Source organism: Pyrgilauda ruficollis, unplaced genomic scaffold, assembly GCF_017590135.1.
Source record: "Pyrgilauda ruficollis isolate IOZ18807 unplaced genomic scaffold, ASM1759013v1 scaffold16, whole genome shotgun sequence".
Taxonomy (NCBI): Eukaryota; Metazoa; Chordata; class Aves; order Passeriformes; family Passeridae; genus Pyrgilauda; species Pyrgilauda ruficollis.
In genome coordinates, this window is record NW_024514764.1 from 7490575 (window position 1) to 7518558 (window position 27984).

The 27984-nt window shown below is 40.3% G+C and overlaps 1 protein-coding gene across 3 annotated transcripts; it reads left to right on the top strand.

Annotated features, from left to right (window-relative positions):
• Positions 1–3649: 3649 nt before the first annotated feature.
• On the top strand, positions 3650–27769 carry MARF1 (meiosis regulator and mRNA stability factor 1). Of its 3 annotated transcripts, none has more exons than XM_041462362.1 (27): positions 3650–4019; positions 4681–4888; positions 6374–7042; positions 8037–8211; positions 9551–9777; positions 10598–10715; positions 11420–11592; positions 12397–12831; positions 13360–13529; positions 13636–13797; positions 14034–14223; positions 14927–15105; positions 16005–16085; positions 16428–16664; positions 17414–17533; positions 17864–18039; positions 18280–18500; positions 19151–19293; positions 20542–20675; positions 21184–21386; positions 21863–22090; positions 22907–23137; positions 23241–23453; positions 24179–24239; positions 24332–24472; positions 25022–25192; positions 25328–27769. In XM_041462362.1, the coding sequence occupies exons 2-27, from the start codon at positions 4742–4744 to the stop codon at positions 25558–25560; spliced, it is 5238 nt and encodes a 1745-aa protein (XP_041318296.1). In that variant the 5' UTR covers positions 3650–4019; positions 4681–4741; the 3' UTR covers positions 25561–27769. The 3 variants fall into 3 exon arrangements, with proteins under 3 accessions (XP_041318296.1, XP_041318298.1, XP_041318297.1); XM_041462364.1 differs by having other exon boundaries at positions 6374–6520; XM_041462363.1 differs by lacking the exon at positions 3650–4019 and having other exon boundaries at positions 4751–4888; positions 6378–7042.
• The last annotated feature ends 215 nt before the right edge of the window (positions 27770–27984 follow it).

Sequence of the window (27984 nt, forward strand, 5' to 3'; positions counted from 1 at the left end):
CGGCCAATCAGCGCCGCCAGAACGCGCTTCGGAAACTTTGGTGACTTTCAAAAGGCGCCGGGGGGCGGCGGCCGCGGGCGGTTCGGGTCTCGTTGTCGTTCCCATTCTCACTGCTGGTCCCATTCTTACTGCTGTTCCCATTCTCATTGCCGTTCCCATTCCTATTCCTGTTCCTCGTCAGGCTTGCTAAACACCCCCCCCGTCCACGTTCAAGGACCTACAGTCACACGCCCAAAGCTCCGCATCTTCTGAGGTGTAAACCTAAGCGTGTAAACCAGCACGCGCCGTAATTTTAAAGGCGTGATTGACCTTAAAATTATCTAAAAGAGGAAAAGCTTTACATTAGCTCTTTTTTTTTTTTCTCAATTCAAAAGACCTCTGGTGCAAAAGCAAGCAGCGAGACAGCGCCAGTATCTATTTTTAACGCCAGCCCAACATCTTTAGACCGAAGTGTCCTTTTCCAGACCAAGGACAGGTTTCTGTGTCGCAGTCTATGAAATATTAGCCACTTCCAGTCATCCCCATCCCGGCATGATGTCATCAGTGCAGAAACCTGCGGCTGGCTCCCGCAGCCCGTGGGCAGAGCTGCCTGCCGTGCCCCCGCAGCAGGACCGACAGGAAGGGACCCGAGCTGTGCAGACTTTCCCCAGCGCCCCAGGTGTGTCCCTACCGACCGTGCACACAAACACTCGCTCATTAGTGGTGCCTGGCATTTGTTCGCGGAGCCAAAACAAAAACACAAATTATCGCACGTGTATCACTGCGGCCCGCACAGGCAGGGCCATGTGTCACCGAGTGCCACCGAGTGCCACCTCAGCCCCGGCAGCGGGATGGGCACCCACGGGCGGGAGCCCGGCCCCAGCTTCGTTTACCCGTGATGTAACACCGGGCCTGGAGCACGCTCTGGGTCTGAAAAGACTCGTCTGAACTGGAAACACGCCTCTCCCAAAGGCCGTGTAAGGCTGGGACTGTAACTAAGAGGATGGGTGCTTTTCCAGAAATATTGCACTAGAAGGAATCTGTCCATAACTCAGATAACTTTAACTGAGAAGGGTGACAAAAATTATTCTGCTTTCTTGTCAGGCATTCAGCAAAAAAACTATATGTTCAGTTCAGATGTTCAGCAGAAGTAAATGGAGACAAACTATCACAAAACTATGAAGAGAAAACTAAATAAGGCATTAAAAAAATTGGGTTAATAGCATTTGCAGTTCTGTCATTACCCAAGAATGTTTTTATTATCAGATAAGTTGCATAAAATAAACCACGTGCTATTGTAGTATGTTGCCAGTAATTAAAACAAATTATACATTGTTCACAAGTTTGGGACAAAGGACATTTTACTTCAACACTTTAAGCAAGTTTTTGAGGATAGTATGACTACACAGATTATGCCAAAGGTACATACAGCTGAGAACTTTTAATATTTCTCACTTGAAATACCTGTAAAACACAGCAAAATTTCTGAGATTTCAGAGGAAGCTGAGAGCCTCTCAATCAATTCTGAAACAGTGAAAAAGCACCCTAACAAATGCCAGGGGCTCAGAGGCACTACTGTACAAAAACAAAAAATATTCTTTAAAAAAGGTTACTGTAATCATTGTGACTGCCTTGTTTGCAAGAAGAACAAGAACACTTGTCTATTTCAAAATTAGCAGAGGAGGAGAAATTATTTTTCGCATTTATTTTTAGTTTGCTGATTAATAATTAATAACTGGCAGATCTTTGTGGTGCTAGGATTCATGGGCTGGTTATTTTAATGAGAAGGCCACACTGATTCTTCCACAAAAACTAAGTGGACAAAAATTTACCCACTGTAAGTTCTGGTAAGGTTGTAACACCTTATGTTTTGGCAATTAACTTCTGTTGGGAAAAAATTCTTGCTTTTCTTAGAGAATTAAACAACTCACCACACCACCCACTCCATGGATGGAACAGGAACTGCTCACCAATTGTCATTACAAACTACTGAACTGCTTTTTTATTTTTTTCAAATGGATTACTGACACATATAAAATGTCATAAAATGTGACAAACGTTTTAGAGTATCATATGGAAATATTGCTATCACTGAAGAGCAAGTATTTAACAGCAATAAAACCTTTTTTTTCTGTTTCTTTAAAGATGTTATATAATTCTCTGCAATCTGTATATGCAGAATCAGATTTTCACATGCTTAAGCAAGAAACAGATTCTCACTACTTTAAAAACCTTCTGAAATCTCAAACTGACATGTTTTTTGTGAAAGTGTCAAATGCTCATTAATAGCACTGGTTTACTAAGCAGAGCAGAACACAGCAGCTCTCTCAGCCTTGGCACACAGCAGTGACACTCCCAGTGACCCTGGCAAGCCTGGCTGTGGCTCTGAGCTTTGTCACCAGGGCTTCTCCTTGCTGCTGGCCGCAGTCTCTTAGGCCAAGGTGCAAGTATTCCAGCTTAGCCTAATTCCACAACTATGATCAAAAGATACTGAGGCACCAAAAAAGCAGATCCCACGGTGTGCTGTCACTAACCTCCCTGCTGGAGGGGCTCAGGCACCAGCTGAGGAGCAGGCCCAGCCTGGATGACAGGAGTGGCTGCATGACTTCGGCCCAGCCTCTGAGGGAGCTGTTAAACCGTGACACACAGCCGCGTCTGTAGAAAGACAAGAGCAGGAAAATTACAAATACAGGTCGGGTTGTTGAGACAAGCGCTATTAGCAACAAAAGGATTCAAGAGGAAAAATTCCACAGTGGAAAGTTATACAACCCTAAAGGGAGCAAAGCCCAGTGACCTCTAGTGAGTTGCCAGTGCCACCACATCAACAGAGCAGTGACCCGTGCGTGGGTGCCCACAGCTTTATTGATGCTTCTTGGGCCAGCAGACTTCAGGAGCTTTGTCAAGGGGTGGGGGACACACTAATGCCTAATCCAGCGAGTTCTTAGAAGGTTGTTCTTTTTTTTGCTTTGTATACAAAGTTATTGCTTTGTATTTTCAAGCTGTGTACATCTGACTTGGGGAACAGCTAATGATGCCCAAGGCACCCAGAGAAAGCACAGAGAGGTCAGACATGTCTGTTAAAAGAAGCAAACTGCAGATTTCTGGAATATCTGCAGCGAGGGAGACTCCACAGCCCCTCTGGACGATCTGTCCTAGGGCTCGGTCACTCACAGGGAAGAAGTTCTTCCTCGTGTTCAGGTGGAACTTCCTGGGCATCAGTTCCTGCCCATCCTCCTGTGCCATTGCTGGCCCCAGGGAGCAGAGCCCGGTCCCTGCTCGGAGCCCTCCCTGCAGGCTCCTTCACACATTCACCTCCCGGCTTCAGCGCTGGGTCACGGTGAAGTCTGTGCGTGTTCTACCAGAGTTTGTGCGTGTTTTACCCGGGGTTCTGTGCGTTTTACCCGGGACTGTGCGTGTTTCACCCCCCTCGCACCGCCCCAAGCCCGCCTCACGGCCGCCGCTTTAAAGGAGGCGGGCGCGGGGCGTTACGACGGCCGGCTTTGCGGCAGCGCGCTGCTTTGCGGCGCGCGGAGGCGCCTGACGGCAGAAGGAGCGGAGCGGGAGGAGGGAGGACAACAAAGGCCGGAGCTGCGGCCGCCTCGGCCCGGGGCGGCCGGAGCCCGCCGGCGCTCTGGGCTCGGTGGGGCGGCGCGGGGAGGGTCGGGCTGGAAGCGCCCCGGGAGCCTCGGGACAGAGAGGGCAAAGCGCGGGCACGTGTGGATAATGTCACTCTTACTGTTTTCAGTTATCGTTTTAATTCCGAATAAACCGCTGCTATCAAACACACGCAAAAGTAACGTACTCTGGAGTTGTAAAACTTGACGAACTTGATACTTCAGGCAGCATAAATTGTGGATAGCTAGAATTTGCGTGAATAAATATTTCTGCTTAAAAGAAAAAGTAAAACTTCTTTCGAGGTTAAAAACAATGCAGAGGGAAATGTAGTGCCGTGTAATGCGTTCTGTGGTTATTGTGTTCAACACTAAATACAGAAGAACCCCAAGGAGTGTAGTCTAATGAATGCAGCACGGAGTTGGAGGGTAAGAAGGCTTCATTGTTTTTCTGGTACTGAGCTTTAGGTTGCTTGGTGGTTCTGTGAACCTAAATTGATGTGCAGTGGGGCAGCTTGAGCATCAGCAGAAGTGCTTGTAAGTTATTTTAATAATTTGCAGCTCCGTGCTTAATGCAGGTGTGTTGTGTATAGGTTTTCTTAGCCAATGGAAAACCAATGAAAATAGAGCTCAGTTATTTCAGCTGAGTTCAGTTGCACCTGTTGTGTATTTACAATTCAGCTGTTCTTGCCCCCTGGATCTGCTTCCTAGGAGGGTGCACTGAAAGTTTGAGGGAATTGTTTTGTGTCAGCAGCTGTGTGACTCCAGCTAATGCCATGGACTTCAAGGTGTTTCTCCTCAGACTGGCTCTTCTGTGCTGTGGGTCATGAGGAGCATTCCTGTGTTAAAAAGGGTGGTTAAGGCCTCGGCCACTTAATTAAATTTAACATAATTTCTTCTGTGCTATGGGTCATGAGGAGCATTCCTCTGTTAAAAAAGGGTGGTTAAGGCCTCGGCCACTTAATTAAATTTAACATAATTAATGCAAGCTCACTGGCAGAGCAGTAGTGGAATTCTTGAGACCACCCTGATATTTCTGTGTCTTGCTTTAAAGGCTGTTTAAAGCGTGCTTTTTGCTTTTTCCTCTTAGCAGGTGGGAAGAATGAAAGGAAGGGGGGATGAAAGGATGTTGAACCTTTTTGTTTGGCTGTATGATGGAAGGAAACAGGACGGAGAACCTCTGCAATAGATCGTTGGGATGGCTTCAGAGACAAGAGAATGATGCTAAGCCATGGCTCTGGAAACTTTCTGATTGCTTTTCTGCTGCTGAGAAGGCTTTGCCTTGTAGTGCAAAAACGGTAATTCATTCCTGCCTGCCCTGAGAGGGTGGTTGGGCTCCCGGTGCAGAGGGGCTGCGTGCCTGACTCCAGGGTGTTACTGACTGAGGGGGTGGGGAGGGGAGGAGGAGGAGGCAGCAGCTGCCAAGGTGAGTACAAAACCTGCCTGGGGATTTGGGGCTTTGGCTGTGTTCACAGCTCTCACAGCAGTGGTGGTGAGAAGGGACAAGCTGCTTTGCTTGTCAGGCTTTGCTCTCCACAGCTGTTTGGGGTAATGCAGCTGGCTGCCCAAAAGGTGTGTGAGGAGCTTCTGGAGAGCTCTGCTGAGTTATTGCTGAAGAGTGGAGTGGGGAGGTCATGCTTCCAATTTATCTGCTTAGTTTGGAGGCAAATTTAGTTCTCGGAATTATTTTTATGTAGTAATAGCTACAGCAATTGTGGATGCTGTTTGTTCTTCACGTGGTCTTACTTTTCCCTTGTTTCCATTTCTTTAAATGTTCCTTTAATGTACACAGTTCTATTCATTTAAGATGCAAAGGACTGTGGATTAGAAGGAGTAGTACTTGAGCAAGTGAGCTCCAACTGTTAAATAACACTTTTCACACACATTTAATCTGACTAAGCAAAAACATAAGGGAAATGGATGAGCATGTTGCTGGTTTTATGTGTTGAGGGTTAGGGTGGAAGCTGCCATAAAATCTGGAATTTAATGTATAAATCAGTTCCAGACAGATTTTTGGCAGAGTTTATCTTTGTGAGATGTAGCATCAAGTAGAAAGGAATGTGTCATTAATTATTCATTTATGTGTAGTAGGAAATGCATTAAATTCAATTTGAAAAATAAAAGCTGTTCAGAAGTTTTGTAACAATGTTCTGTCCAGGTTACCTCTACTGACCTTGACTATTCTCTCCTTCTTTTAACCTTGCTTGGTTTTCACTGCTGGCATTTTAAAAGCCTTTCTCTTTTTGTCTCTGCCTTTGTCTGTACATCTTGATATCTTAAATCAGAGTAGACAAAAACCACTTTGTTGTTGGGAGACTGTAGCCTTCTTTGCCCTCTGCTATATTACCTACTTGAGTTAATTTCTAATATTTTAAGTCATATTATTTTAATACATTATTTTCACAATTTAAATAAAATTTTTAAGTCTTTGTATGAACTAAAACATGATGACTTACGGATCTGCAAGTTGTGAAGTGTTCTCTCAGCCATGGCCTAACAGTTTTCTGCTTTTGTGATTGTTTTGTGGACTCCTTGCTGTTTGGTTTATAGCTCTCTGAGTTTGTTGCTTCCAAAGTCCACTGATAGCAGTATACTTAGGGCTGGCACATGTAACTAGCATGGTTCTGTTGAATATTTTTACATGTTCAGTCAGTAAGGTAATAGTAGTCATAAAGGTAGCACTTTAAATCTAAAATCATAATAGTCTAAAAATATGTGCTTCTTACCCTATAAAATGATTGTTTTATTCATGTACTGAATGTAACTGAGCTTTCATTTTCCAGAAAGATTACATGGAGAACAAGAAAGCTGCTGTAGAATTGAAGGATGCTTCATCTCCTCATGCTGGCTCTAAATTGTTTCCAGCAGTGCCACTTCCCGATGTTCATCCTCTTCAGCAACAGCAACTACAGCTTTCCCCTGGCCCCAAAGTAAGCTGCTGTGCTCATGGCTCTGACTCTTCTTGCACTCCACAAATGCATTGTGGTGGTGGTGGAGGTGGGAACCTGATTCACCCTGGCACAATATTAGACTCAAAAAGCACTGGGACGATAACTTGTCAAGTAGGGTCAGGATTTGCTTATCAGTCTGCATCTTCACTGAAGAACCCTCCAGCTAGAAGCAATTTGGCAGGAATTTCCAGTGAGTTCTCTGGTATGTGTGTAGAAAACAGTGTATCTTCCTGTCAGCATCTGGCCTGTTGTGGAAAACTCCATTTCCAGCCCTGTCATGGTAACGTGCACAAGCTGCATCAGTTCCCAGCCCTGCCTGGCTGCCCATCCTCTGGCTATTTCCCCTGTCCCGAGTTCACCACTGGGGCTGCGGGGCACTTGGACGAGCACGTTGCACAGCCGGAGCTGCCGCCACGCGTGTGCGCCAACCCTCTGCACCTAAACGTGGTGCCCCCCGTGTGTCTGAAGGGCTCTCACTACTGCACTGACTGCTTGAGCAAGGTTTGTACACCCCACCTTTCTCCTTCCTTACTGTGCTGCGTGGTTCGTGTCCAAATTGTGTAGCTTGAGCAAAACAACAGCTCCTGTGGGTGCAGCTTGCATCGCCCTGGTTGGTGATGCACGGTCCAAGTGTGCAGACAGCCTTTTTGAAGCTGAGCTCTTTCCTGAGGTAACATTCAGTGCAATGGGAAGACAAAAGAGCTGTCAGTGTTCATCCTACAGGGGATCTGTAATGTACTTGAGTGGAGTTTTAATTTCTTTCAAATCTAGTCATCTCTTCTTTACAGCTCCAATTAAACTGTTCCATGGTAGGGACTCTGAGAAAAGGCTAACAGTAGTTAAGATGTACCCTTGGGCAGCTGGTCAATAAAGAGCCGTTTGTAAGTCAGGCGATACATCTTATGCTGCAAGGATATTCTAGTCTTGGCTTGGTTGGTAGCTCTTAGTTCAGTCTTCCCAAATTTGTAATTTATACTTTAGTACCAATTTAGTAAAATTCAAAACTTGTTGGAACTGTGCTTGAATACTGCTAGGAATTGCTAGTGAAATAATATACTCAACTTTGCAATGTCTGTTACTTAAACTTCTGAGTTTAAGTTTCTGATATAAAAGTGAATTATATTTAGTTTATTTTAATGAACTAAATGGTCAATTCAATATATATTTGGATTCTACTCTCCATGTGCGGGTTTTGTATACTAGGTCTCTGGATTTTGTTGTTTTTTTGAAAAGGATACATATTAGTACTACTTAAAGGTGGCATGTCTTGATCTGTTGAGTTTAGTAGAATCTTTCCTTGCATTTTGAAATCTAAAGCTGAATATGCTGGGATAAAAACTTCCTTCATGCCATCATACTGTTGTTAATTAGCTTTGTAAAGCACATCTGAACTGGCATTTGTTGCAGAAGGGAAACTGAGTGTTTGTGGCATGGAATAGCATGTGTTAATATTGTATACTAAATGAACATGTATTCTGAAAAATTGTCCCAACAGCCAACCAGAAACAGCCTAGTTGATGCTGCTAAAATCTGGCCAAATATTCCTCCTCCAAGTGCACAGACTGCACCTGTTCCTATCCCAATCTGTAATGGCTGTGGAACCAAAGGAACAGGAAATGAGAAGAGTTTGATACTGGCAAGCAGCCTTGGCAAATCACCACAGAAATATGGTAAACCACATTTGTTTGAAACTTCCATTTAGTGGATGTTCTCCTTTTAGATACTGTTGCACAGCAAGAGTTCTCTTAAATTGCACTGTTATCTGGAAACTTCTATGAAGTCATGGAAGACTAAACAGTACAAAAATACCTTGTCTCTGTTTTGAAAATTCATTGCTTTGTTTTACATGTTTTGACTACTTAGCCAATTTACTGTATTGTTTACGTAGAGTTTTGATTTTACTATTATTGTTTTTACTGTTCTAAGAAGTAGAAAAAGAAATTCTGCTGGCTTGGAAGCTATTTTGTTCTGGTGATGTGTAAAGAAATTATCTTCAGCCATATTTGGAAAGCGTTTTCATAGTACAGTGTCTATTGTCACTCCATATGAAGTAAAGGTGTAACATTTATAATTCTCAAGTGTTCTTAAGAGGAAAATATTGTGTGAAATAATTGCTTGGTCTTTCTGCAATGTTAGTACTGTTTCAACTACAAAATCATATCGAGTATAAAAGTTATAAAATTTAAAGTCACAGAATATTAAGAAATTGATAGCTTTACTGTTACTTTAAAACTGCATCCATTTTAAGGTGAGACACACTAGTCGGGTGTCTTTTACCAAATGCTATTCCAGCAAATCTTATGGGTAGCCAACCAACATACACACAAACAAATATGATTGTCAGGTGTGCCTTATTTTAAATTCTCAGGTAACATTAATTTGTAGCTTTTTTTTTAACTGTGAGGATTCTGTGTTGTTCCTCATGTTTATTTTCAAGTTGTTTTGTGGGGATGGAGTGGCTATATAATGTTAGTTCAAACTTAAATATATTTTCAGGATGCTGAAACACCAGCTTAGCCTGCAGTAGCAAAAATTCCATAGCTCACTCTCCTGAGCTGTAGGATACTTTGTTAGTTCTGTATTGCCTTGATTTTTCTCTAATCACCATCATGGTACTGGTCATCTCATCAGTTTTGTTTACATTTCTTATCTAATCCACAATGTAAATTTGAACAGCTTCCATGTTTTGCTTCTGTTACTGATACAGCACCAAGTGTTACACAACTTCAGACAGTTTTTTTGTGGCATTGGGTATCTTTTTTGAAATACATTACTTGATTGTTTGAGAGCTTAAAAGTAAAGTCAGAGTTGTCTTGCATCTTTATCCTAATCTGACAATGACTAAATTTTTGTTTAAGACTGATTGTTGGATTTCTTAAAGTAAAACTGAACTTGCATTCCTGGGAATGTTGTTCATAAGGCTTCCCATGTGCAAAGATCACACTATGCTAAGTTTAATGTTTTCAGTATTTGGAGGTAAAAATGAGCTGTGTTCTTACACCTGCACAGGGTCCCCAGAAGTTGCAGTAACGGGCCAAGTTCTGGAAAACCTGCCCCCCATTGGAGTGTTCTGGGATATTGAAAACTGCTCCGTTCCCTCTGGCCGTTCAGCTGTAGCAGTTGTGCAGAGGATTCGGGAGAAGTTCTTTAAAGGTCACAGAGAGGCAGAATTCATCTGTGTGTGTGACATCAGTAAAGAAAATAAAGAAGTTATTCAGGAGCTAAACAACTGCCAGGTATCCAGTCAGCACCAGCTTGGTGTTCTTGCTTGAGAATTTGTGTACTTTGAGTGTGCCAAGATTGATTCACATTCATTAAAGCTTTGTTTGCTTCTGTGGGTTTAGTGCATCTTTATTTTGTGGATGGGGTCTCTATTACTGATTTCTTTTATTTTTGCTGCTGTGATAGTTTTTAAAAGTGAATCTGCATTCTGTTATCTGTAGGTAACTGGTTTAGCTTCAGTTTTAATTTCCACAAGAGTGCGTTTATCTCATCCAGTAAAATGTGGTGGTGGAGTTTTTGTTATTCTTCAAATCTGTGATCAAATGGTTAACCTAAAAGAACTAAGATTCTGTGAAATTATCTTTTACTTTGTTGGTGAATATGTGTTGATTAGTAAGGACACCTGTAGGTTAGTGCTATTGTTTAGAGTTCCTTTAACACTACATATATTTTCCATCAACACCTTCTGTTTCTTGGTATTTTTTAATAACTTTTTGTGCTGGTTTCTATGTCAGAAATTTCTACCCTCTAAATTACAGATATGTTAAGATGTTGACAGTTTTTTGGAATGTTTTTGACGTGTATGAGTTGTGGTCCTTAATGTAGAACAGCAGAAGTCACCCCAAAGACACTGCTGAACAAATAGGGTTGAAGTTGAGTGTTCACAGAACAGTTTTTGATCCCTGTGTGTTCTGTTCTGTGCATGTGTACGTTAGTTTATCTAAATTAAAATGCATGCAAGAGTTTGTATTTTAATTTTTTTAAAAATTCCATTGAAGTAAGCACAACTCACATTGAAGCTTTTCTTCAGAGTTTGTTTATGTATTTTCACAGGTGACTGTTGCACACATCAATGCTACAGCCAAGAATGCTGCTGATGACAAACTCAGGCAGAGTCTGAGGAGATTTGCTGATACACACACTGCACCTGCCACTGTGGTTCTTGTGTCAAGTAAGTGTTTGTGGTACTCAGCTACAGTGCTGGCTTCAGTTCCTCTCTTCCACAGTATTTTTACATATGGCACTATTTTGATTTCCAAGGGTAGTGTTTCAGCTTTAACTGAACTGTTGAAGAATTCTTAATGTCAGTGGCAGCAAAGGAAAGGCAGGGACAGTAAGATGAGATCTTGGCTCAGTTCAGTCACTGTTATGATTTGATGCCTTTTGGAGTGTCAGTAGGTATGTGTGTGACTACTGTCTAAAGTTAGCTTCAGCTAACAGCAGGAAGGTCATAAATTAAAACTCACGGAGTTGTGTGTATGGTCTGAGCAAAATGTATGATTTCAATTCTCATAGCAGCATATTCCATATTATACAGTTATAGCTGCAATCCACTCAGCTATTGAATTGCTGTGTGCTGGCCTTGGGTTTCTCCCTAAAGCTAAACAAATGTTTGCTATAGAAATACCCAGTACCAGTCCAGTGCCCTGCTGATGGATTGCTACAAGCTGCTGTTAAAAGGATGCCCTTGTCTTGACTGAATGTGAGCTGCTGATTTAAATAATGGCTGAGAAGCCTTGTAGCTGTTGGTGCTTTTTCACTGTAAATTTCCAAGGAGAAATAGAACCTGTTGAGGGAGATTTGTGGGGTTTTTTCCTTCAATCATATGTTTTAGATTTTTCACGTTTCCTTGCCTATTTCATTTTCCCTCTCCAGCGGATGTGAACTTTGCTTTGGAACTGAGTGACCTGAGACATCGACACGGTTTCCGAATCATTTTGGTACATAAAAACCAAGCTTCAGAAGCACTCCTACATCATGCCCATGAACTTATTTGTTTTGAAGAATTTATTTCAGACTTGCCACCAAGGTTACCACTGAAAATGCCGGTAAAGATTTTAATTCTTTATGCAGTAGACATTTCCAAGTGTCAAATTGCAGTTTTTGTCGTAGTTTAGGAGAGCAGGCTGAAATCAAGTGTGTGTTAATTATGATGGGGAATGATGTCTCCTGTGTATTCAGCCACTGTCTGTATTTGAGTTACTCCCATGTGAATGTTTGCTTTCTGCTTTCAGGCAGGAAGAGTGAAATACTAAATGTGCAAGTAGTTAACTAAAAAGTGAAATAGTAAAGGCACATTCTTACCAATAAATATTTTACCAGATAGTGTATCTTACATGCTTTCTTTCCCTTGCAGAAATTTTGGATAAGAACTTAGTTGTGCATTAAGACATCTTAGTGATGCATTCTAAAGTTTTGAGTGATTGTCTTTTCTTGGGTTTTTGTCTTCCTTGGTGATTCCCTCTGGATATGTTGTGGTGTCTTTGTACAGCACTCTTGAGTTTTTCTTTCTTGAAATAACTTCCTGACCTATGCTTTCACATGCATGTACAGTATATGTAGGTTATTGGATAGTTAACAATGGTGCTTTCTTATCTGGAGAATTCATCAGGTATTGATCAGGGACTCTAATCTATTTTGACTTTAAATTATATTGGAGATGGACGTTTGAGGATCTATCCCTCGTATGAGAGTTTTTCAGGCAAATTGAGTGCTGCAGAAGGAATGACTTGGTGATGGGATGGGGCTGGAGGGAGGAGGGCACAGTCACCAGAACCAGTGTTAGAACTACTGGTTTTGAACCAGAGGGTGTTCTGGCGTAATCAAATTAAAATCTTCCTCCCTTTTAACAGGCTTGTCATACACTGTTATATGTCTATAATCTGCCAACAAACAGAGACAGCAAAAGTGTCAGCAATCGCCTGCGGCGTTTGTCAGACAACTGTGGAGGGAAGGTGCTGAGCATTTCTGGAAGCAGTGCAATTCTCCGCTTCTTAAACCAGGAGAGTGCGGAGCGCGCGCGGAAGCGAATGGAAAATGAAGACGTTTTTGGTAACAGGATTGTAGTGTCTTTCACTCCCAAAAACAAAGAACTCAATGAAACAAAAAGCTCCAGCTTTGTGGGAACTGACAAGGTCAAGTCTCCCAAAAAAATTAACAAGAACACGAAGCTGTGCCTCCTCAACAAAGACTCAAATGATCAGTCTGCTGGTACCAAAGGCTCTGCTGGGAGGGGATTCCAGATTCATGGATCTGTCATCAAACCCACAAATGTCAAAAGTTTACAGGTATTGTTGTTCTTCCTTGTTCCCTATTCTTGCTTTTCCTTGTGTTCTGAGGATTGCTTCTGTTACTGCTTTAATTTGTCAGTGCTAATAAATTAATAACTGTAACGTGTGGTGACATTCCTGAATGAGAGCTGTGTTCATCTGCTTGGGAAACAGACAGTTAATGTGAGGGTGGTTGTTGTCCCCACTCCCTGCCACATTTTTGTCAGTTTGAAATACTGCTGGTACTTGCTCTCAAATTCTAGCCACTTTTGACTTTTGCACTGGTGATGGGTAACATCTAGAGTCATCCATTTTCCTTGTTTTAAGGAGAGGTGGGGTTAGACCTGTAGTGTAGCAAAACATTTCAACTAATTAGCACTTTGGTGTCTTCTGCCACAGAAAATCAAAAATTCCTTGTTAGGAAATACCAGTGAAAACACTATTAAAGAAAAAATGGTCTGTCATCTAGCCTTCCATCAGAAAGAAGGCCTCTGGCAAGGGATGTCTGGTGCTTTTATGCTGACTCTCTTTATCTGTTTCACATAGGAGCTGTGCCGCCTTGAATCAAAGAACGTCAATAGAAATACTGAAAACCAGCAAGAACGTTTAAGAGAACAAATTCCTTCTCCTCAGAGTAACTCTAATGCAGCAGTTTCTGTGTCTCTGGCAACCAAAAAAATGGGAGCAGGAGAATCATCCTCCAAAAATAGTCAGAAGTATGTTTAAGAATAAAAAAAGATGTAGATGTTAGTTACATGTTTTTTTAACGTAAATTCTGCAACATGATGTTTTTTTCTTTTTCTTATATATATTTGTAAATAGAAAAGAGACCTCTGCTTCCAGGAGCATTACCAATTCCCCTGTAGATAAAAAAGATAAAGATGAAACTGTATTTCAGGTCAGCTATCCCTCTGCTTTCAGTAAGTTGACGGCCTCAAGACAACTCAGTCCTTTACTCATGTCCCAGAGCTGCTGGTCATCTCGGTAAGTCTGTGTTTTTCTGTCTTGGGGGGGGAAGTGAGACTTCATCAGTATATACATTGATTATTCACAGCTCATTTGCTTGTGCTGGAATTTGTTTTGTCTGCACATGTGTACTGGGAAAATCCCTTTTAAGTGCTGTATTTATGCACTTGACCTGTGTCTATTATCTGATTTTGAGATGTACATATCGGAATTGTGCAGTTCCTTCAGCTGATAAATTGTTTTATTTTACCCAGGAGTATGTCTCCCAACCTTTCAAATAGATCATCTCCACTCACATTCAATGTAGTGAATCATACCAGTGGTACAGACTGCCCTGATCCCTTTGCAAATGGTGCAGACATTCAGATCAGCAACATAGATTACAGATTGTCCAGAAAAGAATTGCAGCAAAATTTACAGGAAATCTTCTCAAGACATGGCAAGGTAAAGGCTCAATTCTTTTATTAAATCTGTTTATATAGTTCCTGTTTATGTATTTATGAGTGTGGTTTTAGGTTCAGGTGAGCAGGAGGAGAAAGGTTTTGGAGCAGGACTTTTAAACCTTGTTAAAAGGATGGATTGGATTGTTTTTTGGTTTTTTTTCTTTAAAAAGAGCAGATAACCACTTGTACTAGGTTTTTAATTTGTGTGTGGTCTTCATAGGTCTGATATTCTGAAGTTTGTTATATAAAATTCTTACTAAGTGGCTCATTAGTATGTAGGGATGAGACTTAAGCTTTTACAGGATAACCTTTTTAAGCTGTAGAGCTGAATTCCTAATGTCAGCTTAAAAATCACAGTAAGAACTGTTTTGAATCAGAAGTGATCAAAAGCAGGAGAAGTGTGAATTGGTAAAAAGCAATTATGGAAGGTGAGGTCAGTGGTCGTATTTCTGTCTGATCTGTGGATGACATTTTTGACACAATCTTCACATTGAAAGATGCTTATGTTAATGAAATACCATGGGCTTGCCTTAGTCCAGGGTCATTGTGCCTGGCTCTTGTTTGCATTGCCCTCATGTCTGTGGTTCATCACATTCCCTTCCCTTTTGTTGTTGGCTCTTGGCCAAAGCAAGACTCTGCTCTAGTGGTGACTTGCCTTGGGTTATGTTTTGGTGTAAATGTATGAGGTGTTTTCTTCCTCTCAGGTAAAAAGCGTGGAGCTCAGTCCCCACACAGACTACCAGCTGAAGGCTATGGTTCAGATGGAGAACCTGCAAGAAGCCATCAGTGCTGTCAACAGTCTGCACAGATACAAAATCGGCAGTAAGAGGATCCAGGTCTCATTAGCAACGGGAGCTGCTAGTAAATCACTCTCTCTACTTAGGTAATAAGCACTTTGGCATCTTTTTAATTGTCCTAGCATGTATTAGTAGCTGAGAGATGATTTAAAATACTGCTTAAAGGGGTAAATGGGAAGTAGTCAAATCTGTTGTATGACCTGGTGGATGTGTTAAATACAGCTAGGCTGGTTTTTAGTTCAGCATTTCTGTACTGCTTTTAAGTTCCATCTGAGGACTCTAGATCCCTATTTAAGAGGGTTTAATAGCTGTGCTACTATTCTTGCTTAATACTGATATACCTTTAACTTAATTTGTGCAGCTGAATTAAGATTGCTCTGGGCATCTTTATTTCTTCTTTCTTCCAAGAAAGTGTGTATGAATTTAGTTTTTGAGGGTGGGTACAGAGTTGGAAACACCAACAGCATTTCATTTGCTACCTGGAACATGATACAACTTAAGAGTTCTGATGCTAGTGAGAATACAAGTTTTTGGGGTTTTTTTCTTACTGAAAGAAAGCATTAAGAAAAAAGTTGTCATGATTTATTCACGGAATGAAACTATTCTACAGTTATGTACTACTTGCCATTGTATAATTTACAGCTTTATTTAATTCTTGCCTATTCAAAGTTTGTAATGTAATGACCAGGCTGGGAACTTCTAATGCTGCAGCTTTGTTGCATTTTATAGGTGCTCAGATTGTAGCACCACCTATGAAAGCTGCAACTCCTTCAAAGACACGACCTGATGAATTAGCAGAAATGTTACTACTTGTGCTCCCTGATCTAAAATGACAACTTTTATAGTGCTGGAATGGAAGGGAGCACACTTTGTCCTGTTTTATATATAGTTCATAAACTGCATCTGTACATATCTTGCTAATTTAGTCTGGAGTCTGATAACAGCAGATTAATTTTGTGCTAATGCTGCAAAACTTCTCTTACAGCTCAGAAGCAATGTCCATTCTGCAGGATGCACCTGCTTGTTGCTTGCCTGTGTTCAAATTCATAGAAATCTATGAAAAAAAGTAAGTTCCTGGTGGTTTCCTCTCCAGTGCTTCTAAAAAAAAGAATCTGACCATGTATGATTGTTTGACTTAGAGTAGCAGAGTGGAGAATTACGAATTTTTTTGTTAGGTGCCACAGCATATTTTGTACCTAGAGGCAATTACAGCAAATGGCCTTTTTTAGAGGGTTCTACTTTCAGTATTTTACTCAATTCTTCTGCATTGGTTGAATAGGTTAATTACTTTAACATTTTGCATCGAATAGTTTCTAGCATATTCCTGTTTATTAAACAAAAAAGGCAGATGCCAGCATTGCCTTACCTGCCTTTATAAAGTGCCTTTGTTTCAATGTTTCCCTTCTAGGTTTGGCCGTAAGTTGATTGTGTCAGACTTGTACAAACTCACGGACACCGTGGCCATCCGTGACCAGGGAAGTGGGAGGCTCGTGTGCCTCCTGCCCAGCAGCCAGGCCAGGCAGAGCCCCTTGGGATCCTCACAGTCACACGATGGCTCCTCAGCAAACTGTAGCCCAATAATATTTGAAGAGTTGGAATATCACGAGCCTGTTTGTAAGCAGCATTGCCTGAATAAAGACTTTATGTAAGCTGTGTATAAAATATTATAAATATTTCAAATATTTGAACAGCATTTAGAGTGAGCCAGTGTATTAAAGTCAAGGTGTGTGTTCTTATAATGTGCTCTGATCACTCCTCATATGTTTACAAGTGTAAGGCAGAAAATAGTTGGGCTAGTGGACTTTCTAGGCAGTTCTCGTGGGTTGGTGTGTCCAGGTAAGATGATTGTGTTGTAGCACAGCTGCCAGGATTGAGCACATCTTTAATGGAAGCTGGAAGGCCCTCTGCATTCCTCTGGTTATGTAGGAAAGTTATACATTCTGGAGACTTCTATTACCTGAATTTCATTATGTAATTGTAGCTGATTTTGTCCTCCAGCTATATTTAGTAAGTGATTCATAGGGAGTTGCAGGTTTCTTGAAGCCATGTATTTAGTTTTTCGTTTAATTCAACAGCTGCCAGGTTATGCTAGTAGAGCAGTTATTAGGTGATTATTGTTAATTGCCTGGTATGTGCTGCTAAAATGTAATTTAAAAGTGTTAATAGGTAATAAAAATATGGTCTTCTAAATGTTACTGCTGGAAACTTGCTGTAGCTATATTCTTTTTAGGGAAAATTATCAAAGTTGGTTGTAGTGTATTACGGGTACTATTGTCACTAGTAGCAGTATATTATGTGCACATAGTATAATGTTTCATATCTATGTGAGCACAGATACTGTGTTAAAGCTATGTGTAGATCAAGAATAAAAGCCTGAACTTCTTACTTTTGCAGTGAACATGAGTTTGATCCAGATTCTTATAGAATTCCTTTTGTGGTTTTGTCTCTGAAGACATTTGCTCCCCAAGTTCACAGTCTTCTACAGACACATGAGGGTACTGTGCCTTTACTAAGGTAAAGTATTTTAATTTCTCTTTTTAGTAAGGTCTGATAGGTTGAAGACTTAAAACTTTTTGGGAATTACCTGTTGTATATAAACTCAGTTCTTACATAAAATGGTATTCTTTAGAGCAAATGAATACACTACGAAGTGATCACTTTTAAAAATCTTGTTTAGCAAAACCAGCACACTTAGTTAAAATATTTTTTTATGAAGATTTCTGTAGTGTGTCAGTAAGTTGTTGAAATATCTTACTCATGAAATGTCTCAAAATACTGTTTTTAAGACAATTATTATGGTGATATTTTAGTGCATAATGGAAGCTTTTTTTTTGCCCTCCATAGTTTTCCTGATTGTTACATGTCAGAGTTCAGTGATCTTGAAATGGTGCCAGAAGGCCAAGGTGGTGTTCCCTTAGAACATCTGATTACCTGTGTTCCTGGAGTTAACATTGCCACTGCTCAAAATGGCATTAAAGTTATCAAATGGATACATAACAAACCACCACCTCCTACTGCAGGTAAATATTTCTACTTAAAACTTTTTCTCATAACTAATTTTTTTATGCTAAAAAATTAAGCTAATAAGTTCTGCTAATAAAATAAACAATTATGCATAATTGTTTAAACTTTTTATGAGGAGAAACTTTCAGCTTGAATGTTCATATTTTTCTCCTATGCTGTAGCTTCAATCCATAAGTAAAGTGTTTAGTGGAAGAGTACTTGTGAAAGGTACAATAATACGACTTTTTGGTTTGTAGATCCTTGGCTTCTGCGTTCCAAGAGCCCTGTAGGTAATCCCCAGCTCATTCAGTTCAGTCGAGAAGTGATAGATCTGCTCAAAAGCCAACCATCCTGTGTCATCCCTGTCAGCAAATTCATCCCAACTTACCACCACCACTTTGCAAAGCAATGCCGAGTGTCTGACTATGGCTATTCCAAACTAATGGAGCTGCTGGAAGCAGTGCCCCATGTGCTGCAGGTGAGTGGTGTGGCACTGGCCGCTCTGACCTGGGGAACTGTGGCTGCAGCCATCTCAGTTCCTGGTTGCTGTTGTGGAATAGATGCTGGGCAGTACCTAGTGCCCCTTGAAAGAGCTGGTTGACTGAACCTTGGTGGGTGTTTCCTTTTTTGAGATGCTGTTTCCGTGCCCACCCTTTCAAAACAGCTTCTGGGGAAACCTCAGGAATAAAGTTTGAAGCTGCTTTTAACCTATGGCTGGTGCTTGGGTAAAAGTTTTTAATTGTGCTGTGCACAGCATAAGAACACTGCAAATTCTGAGTGCTCGTGAGTTGGGCTGAGATGAGTTGGCTGTGGCTTGAGGGGATTTCTGTGAGAATTAAGTCATGTAGCCTTATTACAAAACCCCTCTGGTCACATTCACTTACAGCGTTGAACAGCAGTTGGTTTTAGGATTTTTAAATAACCAATACAAGTGCAGAAGTTGCAGTAGCACTCATGGATGAGGTATTGAATTTCTCAAGGGCATATCTCTTAGCACAGAATGTGGGTGGCCTCAAAAGGCTGCCATTCCAGATGCCATCTCTACTATATTCTTTTTCTAGCCTACCTATACTAGTACTGGCTTTCAAATACCTTTTACTGAGAGTGCTGAGTGTGATTTTCTTTCAGATTCTTGGCATGGGTTCCAAGCGCTTGTTAACACTAACGCACAGAGCTCAGGTGAAGCGCTTCACTCAAGATTTACTGAAGCTGCTCAAGTCCCAGGCCAGCAAGCAAGTTATTGTGAGGGAATTCTTGCAGGCTTATCACTGGTAAGTTACCCTAATGAAACTGTGCAGGCCCTGTCTGTTAATGGTGATTTTCATACCTAGTGCAAGAGGAGTCAGCATGTAAAATCTCAAAACAAAACTGTGATGACTACATTGCCTTTTCATTGCAATATGGAAGTTCACACTTCCAATGAAAACAAAAATTAAAAGCGCTCTGCCGTATTTTATTCCTTCCTTTATTACTTTAGGTTCATTTAATTTCGTTGGGGTGGGAAATGGGTTATTGTATTTCATTCGTGCTCTCTGAAGCCATGACTGCAGCATTGGATTTAAGCAAGTAGGTCATGGCACATTAACATGAACAGTAAAGGGAAAACTGAGCTTAGGTTTTCTTCAGAAGGAAATACAAAATGAACAGACTAACTGCCAGGAGTTACTTTTACTGCTTTAATTGATTCTAGCAGTGGCAAAAATTAGGAGTAATACCTGTCTGGAACCTTCTGTGCTAGCATCCTAAAAAGTAGGATTTTATTTGGGCTTTTTTAAGAAGCAAGATTGATGCTTTCTTTAATAGGAAGATAGAAAGTAATAGTTATGTGCTTGAAACAAATCATGGCATCTTAGGGTGAACCTGTGAATCTACCTTTACATGTGTGCTGTTGTAAATCATGTGCTAATAGTTCCTTCTTGGGAGTGTGCTTTCTTATTTCCATTCTTAGCAAAAGTACATTATTGGCTGTTTGTAAATCTTCTTAATGTAGAGTCAACACTGGCCACATTGAATAAGAATGTTCGAAGTGTTCTTGCTTCTGAGAGGTTTTGGTTGGAGAAGTGGGAAGAGTAAAATACATTTTAATGTATTGCACAGTATTGGGAAGCTTTAATATGATGTTTTCCAGGAGATTAGTCTCTGCCTTCTCTTGAGACCTGTTTTAGTTTAGAAGAGTGTATGGCTGGAACTGTTAAGCCAGTCGGGTCTAGTAGAAGTGTAGCCAGCTGGAGCTCTATGCACAGCACAATCACATTTTTCCTAAAGCACTTAAAGCCACTGGTTGATATGTACAGCTCTTCTTTACACTGATTGTTCACATTACAGTAAATCTTACTTCTCTGGCTAGAATGGATTTCTGGTTTCCCTTTGTTTCCCAGGATGGTATTGCCAATGTGGAAATCGTCCTTATGTTTTTTTAGGATTTGAGGCTTACTTTCTCAGCTCGCCAAAAAATGTGGTTTTTGCCTCCACAGCATGCATTAATACTTGTATTACACACAATTTTTTGAAACTTTCAGGTGTTTCTCTAAGGATTGGGATGTTACTGAGTATGGAGTGTGTGAACTGGCTGATATTATATCAGAAATTCCAGATACAACCATCTGTTTGTCACAGCAAGACAATGAAATGGTGATTTGTATTCCTAAAAGAGGTATGTCCATGAAAGTTTCTTGTGCTGTTTCTAAATAGATTGTTCTTTGACTGTTCTAAAGCTTTAGTAACTCAAATGTGTAGAAGTGACTTGGATTTTTTTATATTTGTGTTTCTACCTTTATAACTAAGTTGCTAAGTTATAGCAAACCAAGAATGTCATTCTCTAAACACTTAAAATAGAGCAGGAAAACAGGTGGCAGAAAGCATAAAATAATGTTACTATTTCTGCATGTAGTTGTGCTTTCTGTGGAATGATTAGGCAGTGGATTGTTTCCATACAGGAAAAAGCACCAACATATTTGGCCATTTAAAAACCTTCTAAAGGCCTGATAACCTGACTATTTTGACTTTTAAACATGTAAGTCTAGTAAAGGTCTCTGTGGTAGAAGAAGAGTGACTTGGCATAACACATGGTCATGCTGAAAGCCAGCCAGTTTGCTTATTGTATTCTGTTGCGTTTCATAAGTGTGGTGGGATGTGACTCCTGCTTTATTTTTTAATTTTAGAGCGTACCCAGGAGGAAATTGAAAGAACCAAGCAGTTTTCCAAGGAGGTGGTGGATCTGCTGCGGCACCAGCCCCATTTTCGAATGCCCTTCAATAAATTTATTCCTTGTTACCACCACCACTTTGGGCGCCAGTGCAAACTCGCTTACTATGGGTTTACCAAACTACTTGAACTCTTTGAAGCCATACCAGATGTCTTACTTGTAAGTTCAAAATCATAAGCTGGACTAAAGCATTTTTCTGGAATGTATACAACTGTTTCAACAGGGGTTTTATTTCTCATAAACTTTATGTGAGTTATAAACTCTGCACCTGTACTGTTTAGACAGCTGTATGTAAGAAAGTGTTAATGCTATTTTGGTTAAATGGTCCGTGGTTTTGAGCACATTCAGGAGGCTGTTTATTAACAAATTCAAACAAAATTTGGTGTCTCAAAATTGGAGCTAAGTTTTATTATAATTGTGTTGAATTTGCTTTAAAAAAGTTAACAGTTTTACTGCTTGTTTTGTTATATTTCAGACATTACACGTTTTTGCTTGCTGTACAAACAGCTTTTGAGGTGGCTGAGTCCTGGTGCACAGCAAATCCCTGCCTGCAGGCCTGAGTTTGAGCTGCAGCTTACACTTTGTTCATCAGACTGCATCAATCACCTCAGCAAAGTGTCACTTGTGTTCTGTAGGTGCTGGAGTGTGGGGAGGAGAAGATTCTGACGCTGACAGAGGTGGAGCAGGTGAAGGCAGTGGCTGCCCAGTTTGTGAAGCTGCTGCGGGCGCAGAAGGACAATTCCCTGCTGCTGGCTGACCTGCTGCCCGAGTACAGCCGCACCTTCGGCTACGCCCTGCGCCTGCACGACTTCGACGTCAGCTCCCTGCCAGCCCTCATGCAGAAGCTCTGCCACGTCGTGAAGGTAACCCTTTGGCCCTGGACTTATCCCTCTGGAACCTCTGGGGACTTGTGTTAAAGAGTTTTCCACCTCACAGGACGTGGCTCAGTGCCTGTAATGAAATGTTGTTTCTGGAGTACAGGCTTAAGTCAGGAAGGGGAAATTCCAAAAGGGTTTTAAATGTAGTTTCTATATTCTTATTCTATAAGAAATTCTAATTCTATAGTCTTATGATGTTCTCTTTGCACCTTTTGTAACCTTGCAGCATTCTCTGGGAATACTCATGTTTATTTAACAAATGATAAGTGAGATTCTATTCTAGTACTTATTTTAACATTACAAATTGGTTTTTCTTCCCACCTGACTTCAACCTGTGAAAAAGTTTTCTGCCAGTTGTAGTAGTTTTCAGTCTTCTAATGCTTTCAGTTCCTTTTTTCTTTTTTAGCTGTGGTTTGAGACTTTGACCCTGAACGTAAATACATAGGTGGTCTTCTGTGCCAGTGGAAAAGAGAGGTTGCAGTTACATGGATGTGGGTACATTGGTTTAGTTTCTCCAGTTTCATTGACTTAGCAGCTGCTGTTAGGCTGGAGCTCAGTCAGGACCACCTGGCTTGTAACAAAGAGTAAAATAATACCTACCAGTGGACAGAAACTGCTGCACAGCTGTACAGGTTTTGTATATTTGAAGTAAATATTTACATGTAATAGGGTGCTGGATTTTGTGTCTTTTTCTAGGGGAATATCAGATACAGCTATGCTCAAATAAACCCCAGCTATACATCTTACTTTTAATTCAGTCTCTTCTGTGCCCCTAAATTCTTTCCCAATTATTTTTTCCAGGTGGTTGACACAGAATCTGGCAAGCAAATTCAGCTGATAAATAGAAAATCTCTGCGGACTCTGACTGCCCAGTTGCTGGTCTTGCTGATGTCCTGGGATGGAACATCCTTGCTCTCAGTTGAGCAGCTTAAACAACATTATGAAACAGTCCACAGTACTTCACTTAATCCATGTGAATATGGATTTATGACCTTAACTGAGCTCCTGAAGAGTCTGCCTTACTTGGTTGAGGTGTGTAAGCTCTTGCATTTCTTATATGTTTGAAAAGCCATTGTGCCTAGAGGCTATGGAAGTGTGTGCTCTAATTCTTTCTCTTTTTTTTTTTTCTTGCTAGGTTTTTACCAATGGTGCAGCAGAAGAATATGTCAAGCTTACAAATCTGTATGTTTTTGCAAAGAATGTGAGGTCCTTACTTCACACCTATCATTATCAGCAAATTTTTCTTCACGAGTTCCCAGTAGCATACAGCAAATACACAGGAGAAGTGCTGCAGCCTAAAGCATATGGATGCAATAATTTAGAAGAGCTCTTGGGAGCAATTCCACAGGTGTGAAGAACTCAGTTTTGCACAATTACATTGAGATTTCTGTATGGATTAAAAGTAGCTACACAACCACAGTTTCAGTTACTTGGGGTGGCTTACTGGAATAATTACCTTCTTCAGAGAAGCTTATCCCAGTTGTATTTTTAATACACTTCTGAGAAATCAGGAAAAGAAAATGAACAAGCACACATGTCTTGGTGAAATTTTGCTTAAGAACTGTTCCTAGTAAGGCTGTAAACATCTCTGGCATCTCTGAGTGAGAGAATTGATTTTCTGTCTGTGTGAATGAATGGTTGTACAGCACTGAACCTTCATTTTGATCAGAGTGTATTATTGGGTTTGGGAGTGAATTCTGGGACCTTGTCAGAAGTGACATGTTCTTGTCATACACATATTCTGAGTGCTCTGGGATAGTTCTGTGACATAGTTTGTGGCTATAGTATTTCCTTTAAGTAAGCCAGTCTTTCTGAAGAGTGACAAAAAGGAATTTTTCAGTTCCATGTTTAAACATTTAGTTTCATTCATGTTTATTTAGCATACTTTCTGGCACTATAGTTTGCCTTTGGTATCAATTACTTTGAGCCTTTACTTGGGTAGTGTAGTACAAATTAGCAATGTGCTTTAGTTTGCTGTTGGAATCATGTCAGTGCAAAGCTGGAAGAAAGGCAGTGAGCAAATGCTTTGGGCTTTGCATGTGCTGATGTTCAATTCTTTTTCCTTCTTAATAGGTGGTCTGGATTAAAGGACATGGCCATAAGAGAATTGTAGTCCTGAAGAATGATATGAAAAGTAAGCCATTTAAATTTTTAGCAGTATCTTAGTTTTCTATTTTTTAAGAGGCAGCTTGAGTTAACTAACCAAATGAATTTGCCTTTTTGTAGCTCGTTTTAGCTCACCTAGTTTTGCCCCTGCTGATCATGTAGATGATCATGGAAATCAACTTGCTGACAATAATGGACATATTATGGAGACCCAAGGATCCACTTTCTCAATGGAACTAAATCTAGGAGGGCCTAGCAATGGTAATGCAAAGTTGGTTTATATAAGGAATTTATTTTCTTAGGGGAAATAAGCAGAATATTTGAAGCAGCATGGGGAAAGATGAGTTAGTAAATCTGAACTTGTGTAAATATGCATTTTGGCTTGAAAGCTTGTTGAACTTCTCTGAGTTTGTTGTTAGGCTTGTGTTCTGAGCTGCTGATCTATAAATGTGTGTGTGTGTGTATATATAGGGAGAGAACTTCTGGGTACTGCTTCCCAGGAAGGCAGTATTGGTGAATTTGGTGGAAATTTAAGTATGGACATTAAGCTAATGAGAGAGGGGGATCAGCAGCAGCTTCTGCTAGCAGTGTTCCCTGTATTCTGATGAGAATTTACTTAGATGCTCTTGATGCAGCAAATGAATCTGAGATTGATTAGCATTAATTAAATTAGGTTGGTGTTAGTATTTCAAAGAGAGCACAGTTCTGAAATCCTCAGATTTGCGTCTGGAGACTCGACATTTACCTGTGACAGTAGTGACACCTTCACAGCTTACAGGTGCTCTGAAAGATGTTCCCTTATTTTTGTAGTCTCTAATCAAACAGAGCAAGAGCTTCTTTGCCTCACAAACACATCTCCTGTTGATCTCCTGTGTGAGCCAGTCCCTTCCTGCCTGCCATCCCCCCAGCTGAGACCTGATCCCGTGGTTCTTGAGTCTGCAGACCTCATTCAGTTTGAGGAACGCCCTGCACCCCTCCCAGGTAAGAGTTTGCCTCCCTTTCTTGCTTCAAACAGGCTGATTAATTCTCTTTGAGTATTTTCTTGCCTAACAGAGAAATAATCTTCTTTTTTAAAATATAGAGCATCACTAAATTGAGTTGCCTTATTTATTTTAGAGATAATGATTTTAACAGAAGAAGAAAAACAGACAATTGTTACCACAGCTCAAGAAAAACTAATCTCTGGTTCTGTGGTGTCTGACACCACAGAGAATGCTTCAGTGCCTCCCTGTCAGTCCTCTGAAACCCAAGTAAACAAAGAAGCAACGGACAGCCCAGCCAAAAAGCAACACAAAAACAAGGTCAAATTGGCAGCAAACTTCTCACTTGCACCTGTAACCAAGCTTTAACTCTTTCTTTTTAGTGTGAAAGACAAATACCTATGGACTGTGCACAAAGTAAAGCTGTTTGCTAGCCCATGTGTATTTTAATGGAAAACCTAGAGGAATTAATTTGTATTTAATGTATTCTGTGAAAATTTTGTTCCTTTTACACTGAACACAGCTGTTAGCAGAGCAGATTTTTTTCTATTATTTTGAAAAAAAATCTGTCACTTGTTAAATTATTCTTAAATTTTACAGTTTTTCATAAGTGTGTTCAGTAAAAGCAAAATATTAATTCAACAAACACGGAACAGATTTTATTTTCTTTAAGCCTTGTTGGTGATGTAATCATACATGTAGCATATTGTATTCTATAGGCTGTTGCTTACTGGTATTGTTTCAGACAGTATTAATGAAATGCATGATTTGTCTTTCAAAAGCCTGTTGCGAAATTTTAGTTCGCTGACCTGGGATGACAAGAGTGAGGGGAGCTGATTGTCCTCCAGAGGGGAAACTGTTCTCTGACCTTTCAGATGACTTGTAACTGCATTGGAAAAGTTTGTTTAAAGATGTCTGTAGGAGACTGTGGGTCTTGTGCAAAACTTGTTTTAAATGTGTTTTTGCTGTAGCTTTCAGTTTCATTTAGGAGCTTTCTAGGACACTGGTGCTTTACTCTTCCCTCATATTTAGTTTGTCTGGCATGGGTTTGGTTAAGGGAAAGACTGTCTTGATGTCATGAGTGTAAGATACAGACACACACATTTTCATTGTGTCTAGAAGTGAAGTTAGGAAGATTCTGAAATATGCATCTAATGCATAAATTACAGATAATAGAGCAGGTCTTATTAAAATGGCTGGTGATGGAAGGCATTGATGCTATTTCCACCTGTAAGGAAAGTTCTAGCTACATGTGGAAATGCTAAGGTTGTTCTGCTTAACCTTGTTTTCTATTTTTAAGCATGTTCAGTAAATGGGAAGCTCCTTTGATGTGCTGTCTTTTAGCTGTGTCTGTTTTTATTCTAAGACTTGCTCCTGGTGTTGGCAGCTTTTTGAATTCGTGGTATCTTGTGTTGGCTTTTGCAAGGGCCAGCTTTGGGAGAGAGGCTGAGTCAGTGGATGACCTTAACTCTAGTTAGCAGAACTGTCCAGTGTGTGAGACTTTCTACCCATTCTGGGTAACCATGGCATTTACAATGGGTTGTATTTGCCAGGCAACAAATAAATGCTTGTAGTATTGAAAGAACCTATACTAGAAGTTTTCCACTGGCCAACTGAGTATTTTTTTAGATGGATTCTATTGTAATATGCAAGAGATGGAACACAGGCTCTAATTTTTCAGCCAGCAGCAGGAAATGCCACTGAACAATGGCTATGGACAGAATTTTACTAGTCAGATTTTGTTATAAAATCTTTTATATTTAGGCAAGTATTACCAATAGTGAGTTTATAGTCATTGTAAGTGCAAAGAAACACTGGGAGGTTTTTCTGAGCATTATGGCACAGTATTTTGAGTCCACAGTAAACCTTTACAGACATACTGCTATGGAAAAAGAAATTTAGAAGTAAGTTTTCTTGGAATGTTTTTAGTGAGTTAAATGCAAGAAAATCTGCTTTCACCTTAACTTTGATAAGGTTGACAGTGATCAGTCTAGATCTTTGTTTCAGGAGAGCATGCATTGCAGAAGAGACCAGCCTGAAATAGCATGTTCATGAGATGCAGCTACAAGTCATTTGGAGTACTAAAGAAAACCAGGTTTTTGCTTCAGAGGAAAATATGGTGTTTATCCAAGTTGATGTGGTGGTTACACCACATATGGAGGTCAGCATATCTTATCTGGATTCATGTGTGATTCTGCTGAAATTGCTGTTTGAAAGTAATAGAATAATACTTTTGAGAAGTTGTGTTCATAGTGTAACAAAATAGCTAATTGAATTGCAATATATTTTTTTATCCAAAGGGTTAAATGAATGATGTGACTTACAGATTTAAAAGCATTGCAACCATGAAATTCTTTAATTTAGCAAATAAATGTACTACTTCAGATTCATGTTTGTTTAAAAGAAAAAATGTCACTGAAGCCCTCAATTTATGCACTATTTTTTTCCTTGGAATGGGAGAGAGAAGAAAGACTTCTTTTCTTAGCTGTCTACTTTGTTTGGACACTTTCTTTTGTGGCTCAAGTGCTGTTTTGTGTGTTGGGACCAAACAGTTGTCAATAAAATTTTCAAGCAAGCATAACTGTTGTCCTTGTCTCAAGACCTGGGGTGAGGGGGTGGGGAAAGAAACTACCAAAAACCAAACCAGCCTGCCCTAGAATACTTAACTTGCTGTGTCATGTTAAATTTGATTATTGATACAGAACAGAGAGCTGGGGTTTAGTGAAGACTAAAGAAACACCATAAATTATGGAGATTGAGGCTTTTCCCAGTTTTTGCAACTGAGCTGTTTGC

Excerpts from the sequence above, each read along its gene's own strand:
- MARF1 (XM_041462362.1), top strand. The coding sequence starts at position 4,742 with ATGATGGAAGGAAACAGGACGGAGAACCTCTGCAATAGATCGTTGGGA. Across the intron at positions 8,212-9,550 it reads CAAATCACCACAGAAATATG|GGTCCCCAGAAGTTGCAGTA; the intron begins GTAAACCACATT and ends ACACCTGCACAG. Across the intron at positions 17,534-17,863 it reads GGTACTGTGCCTTTACTAAG|TTTTCCTGATTGTTACATGT; the intron begins GTAAAGTATTTT and ends TGCCCTCCATAG.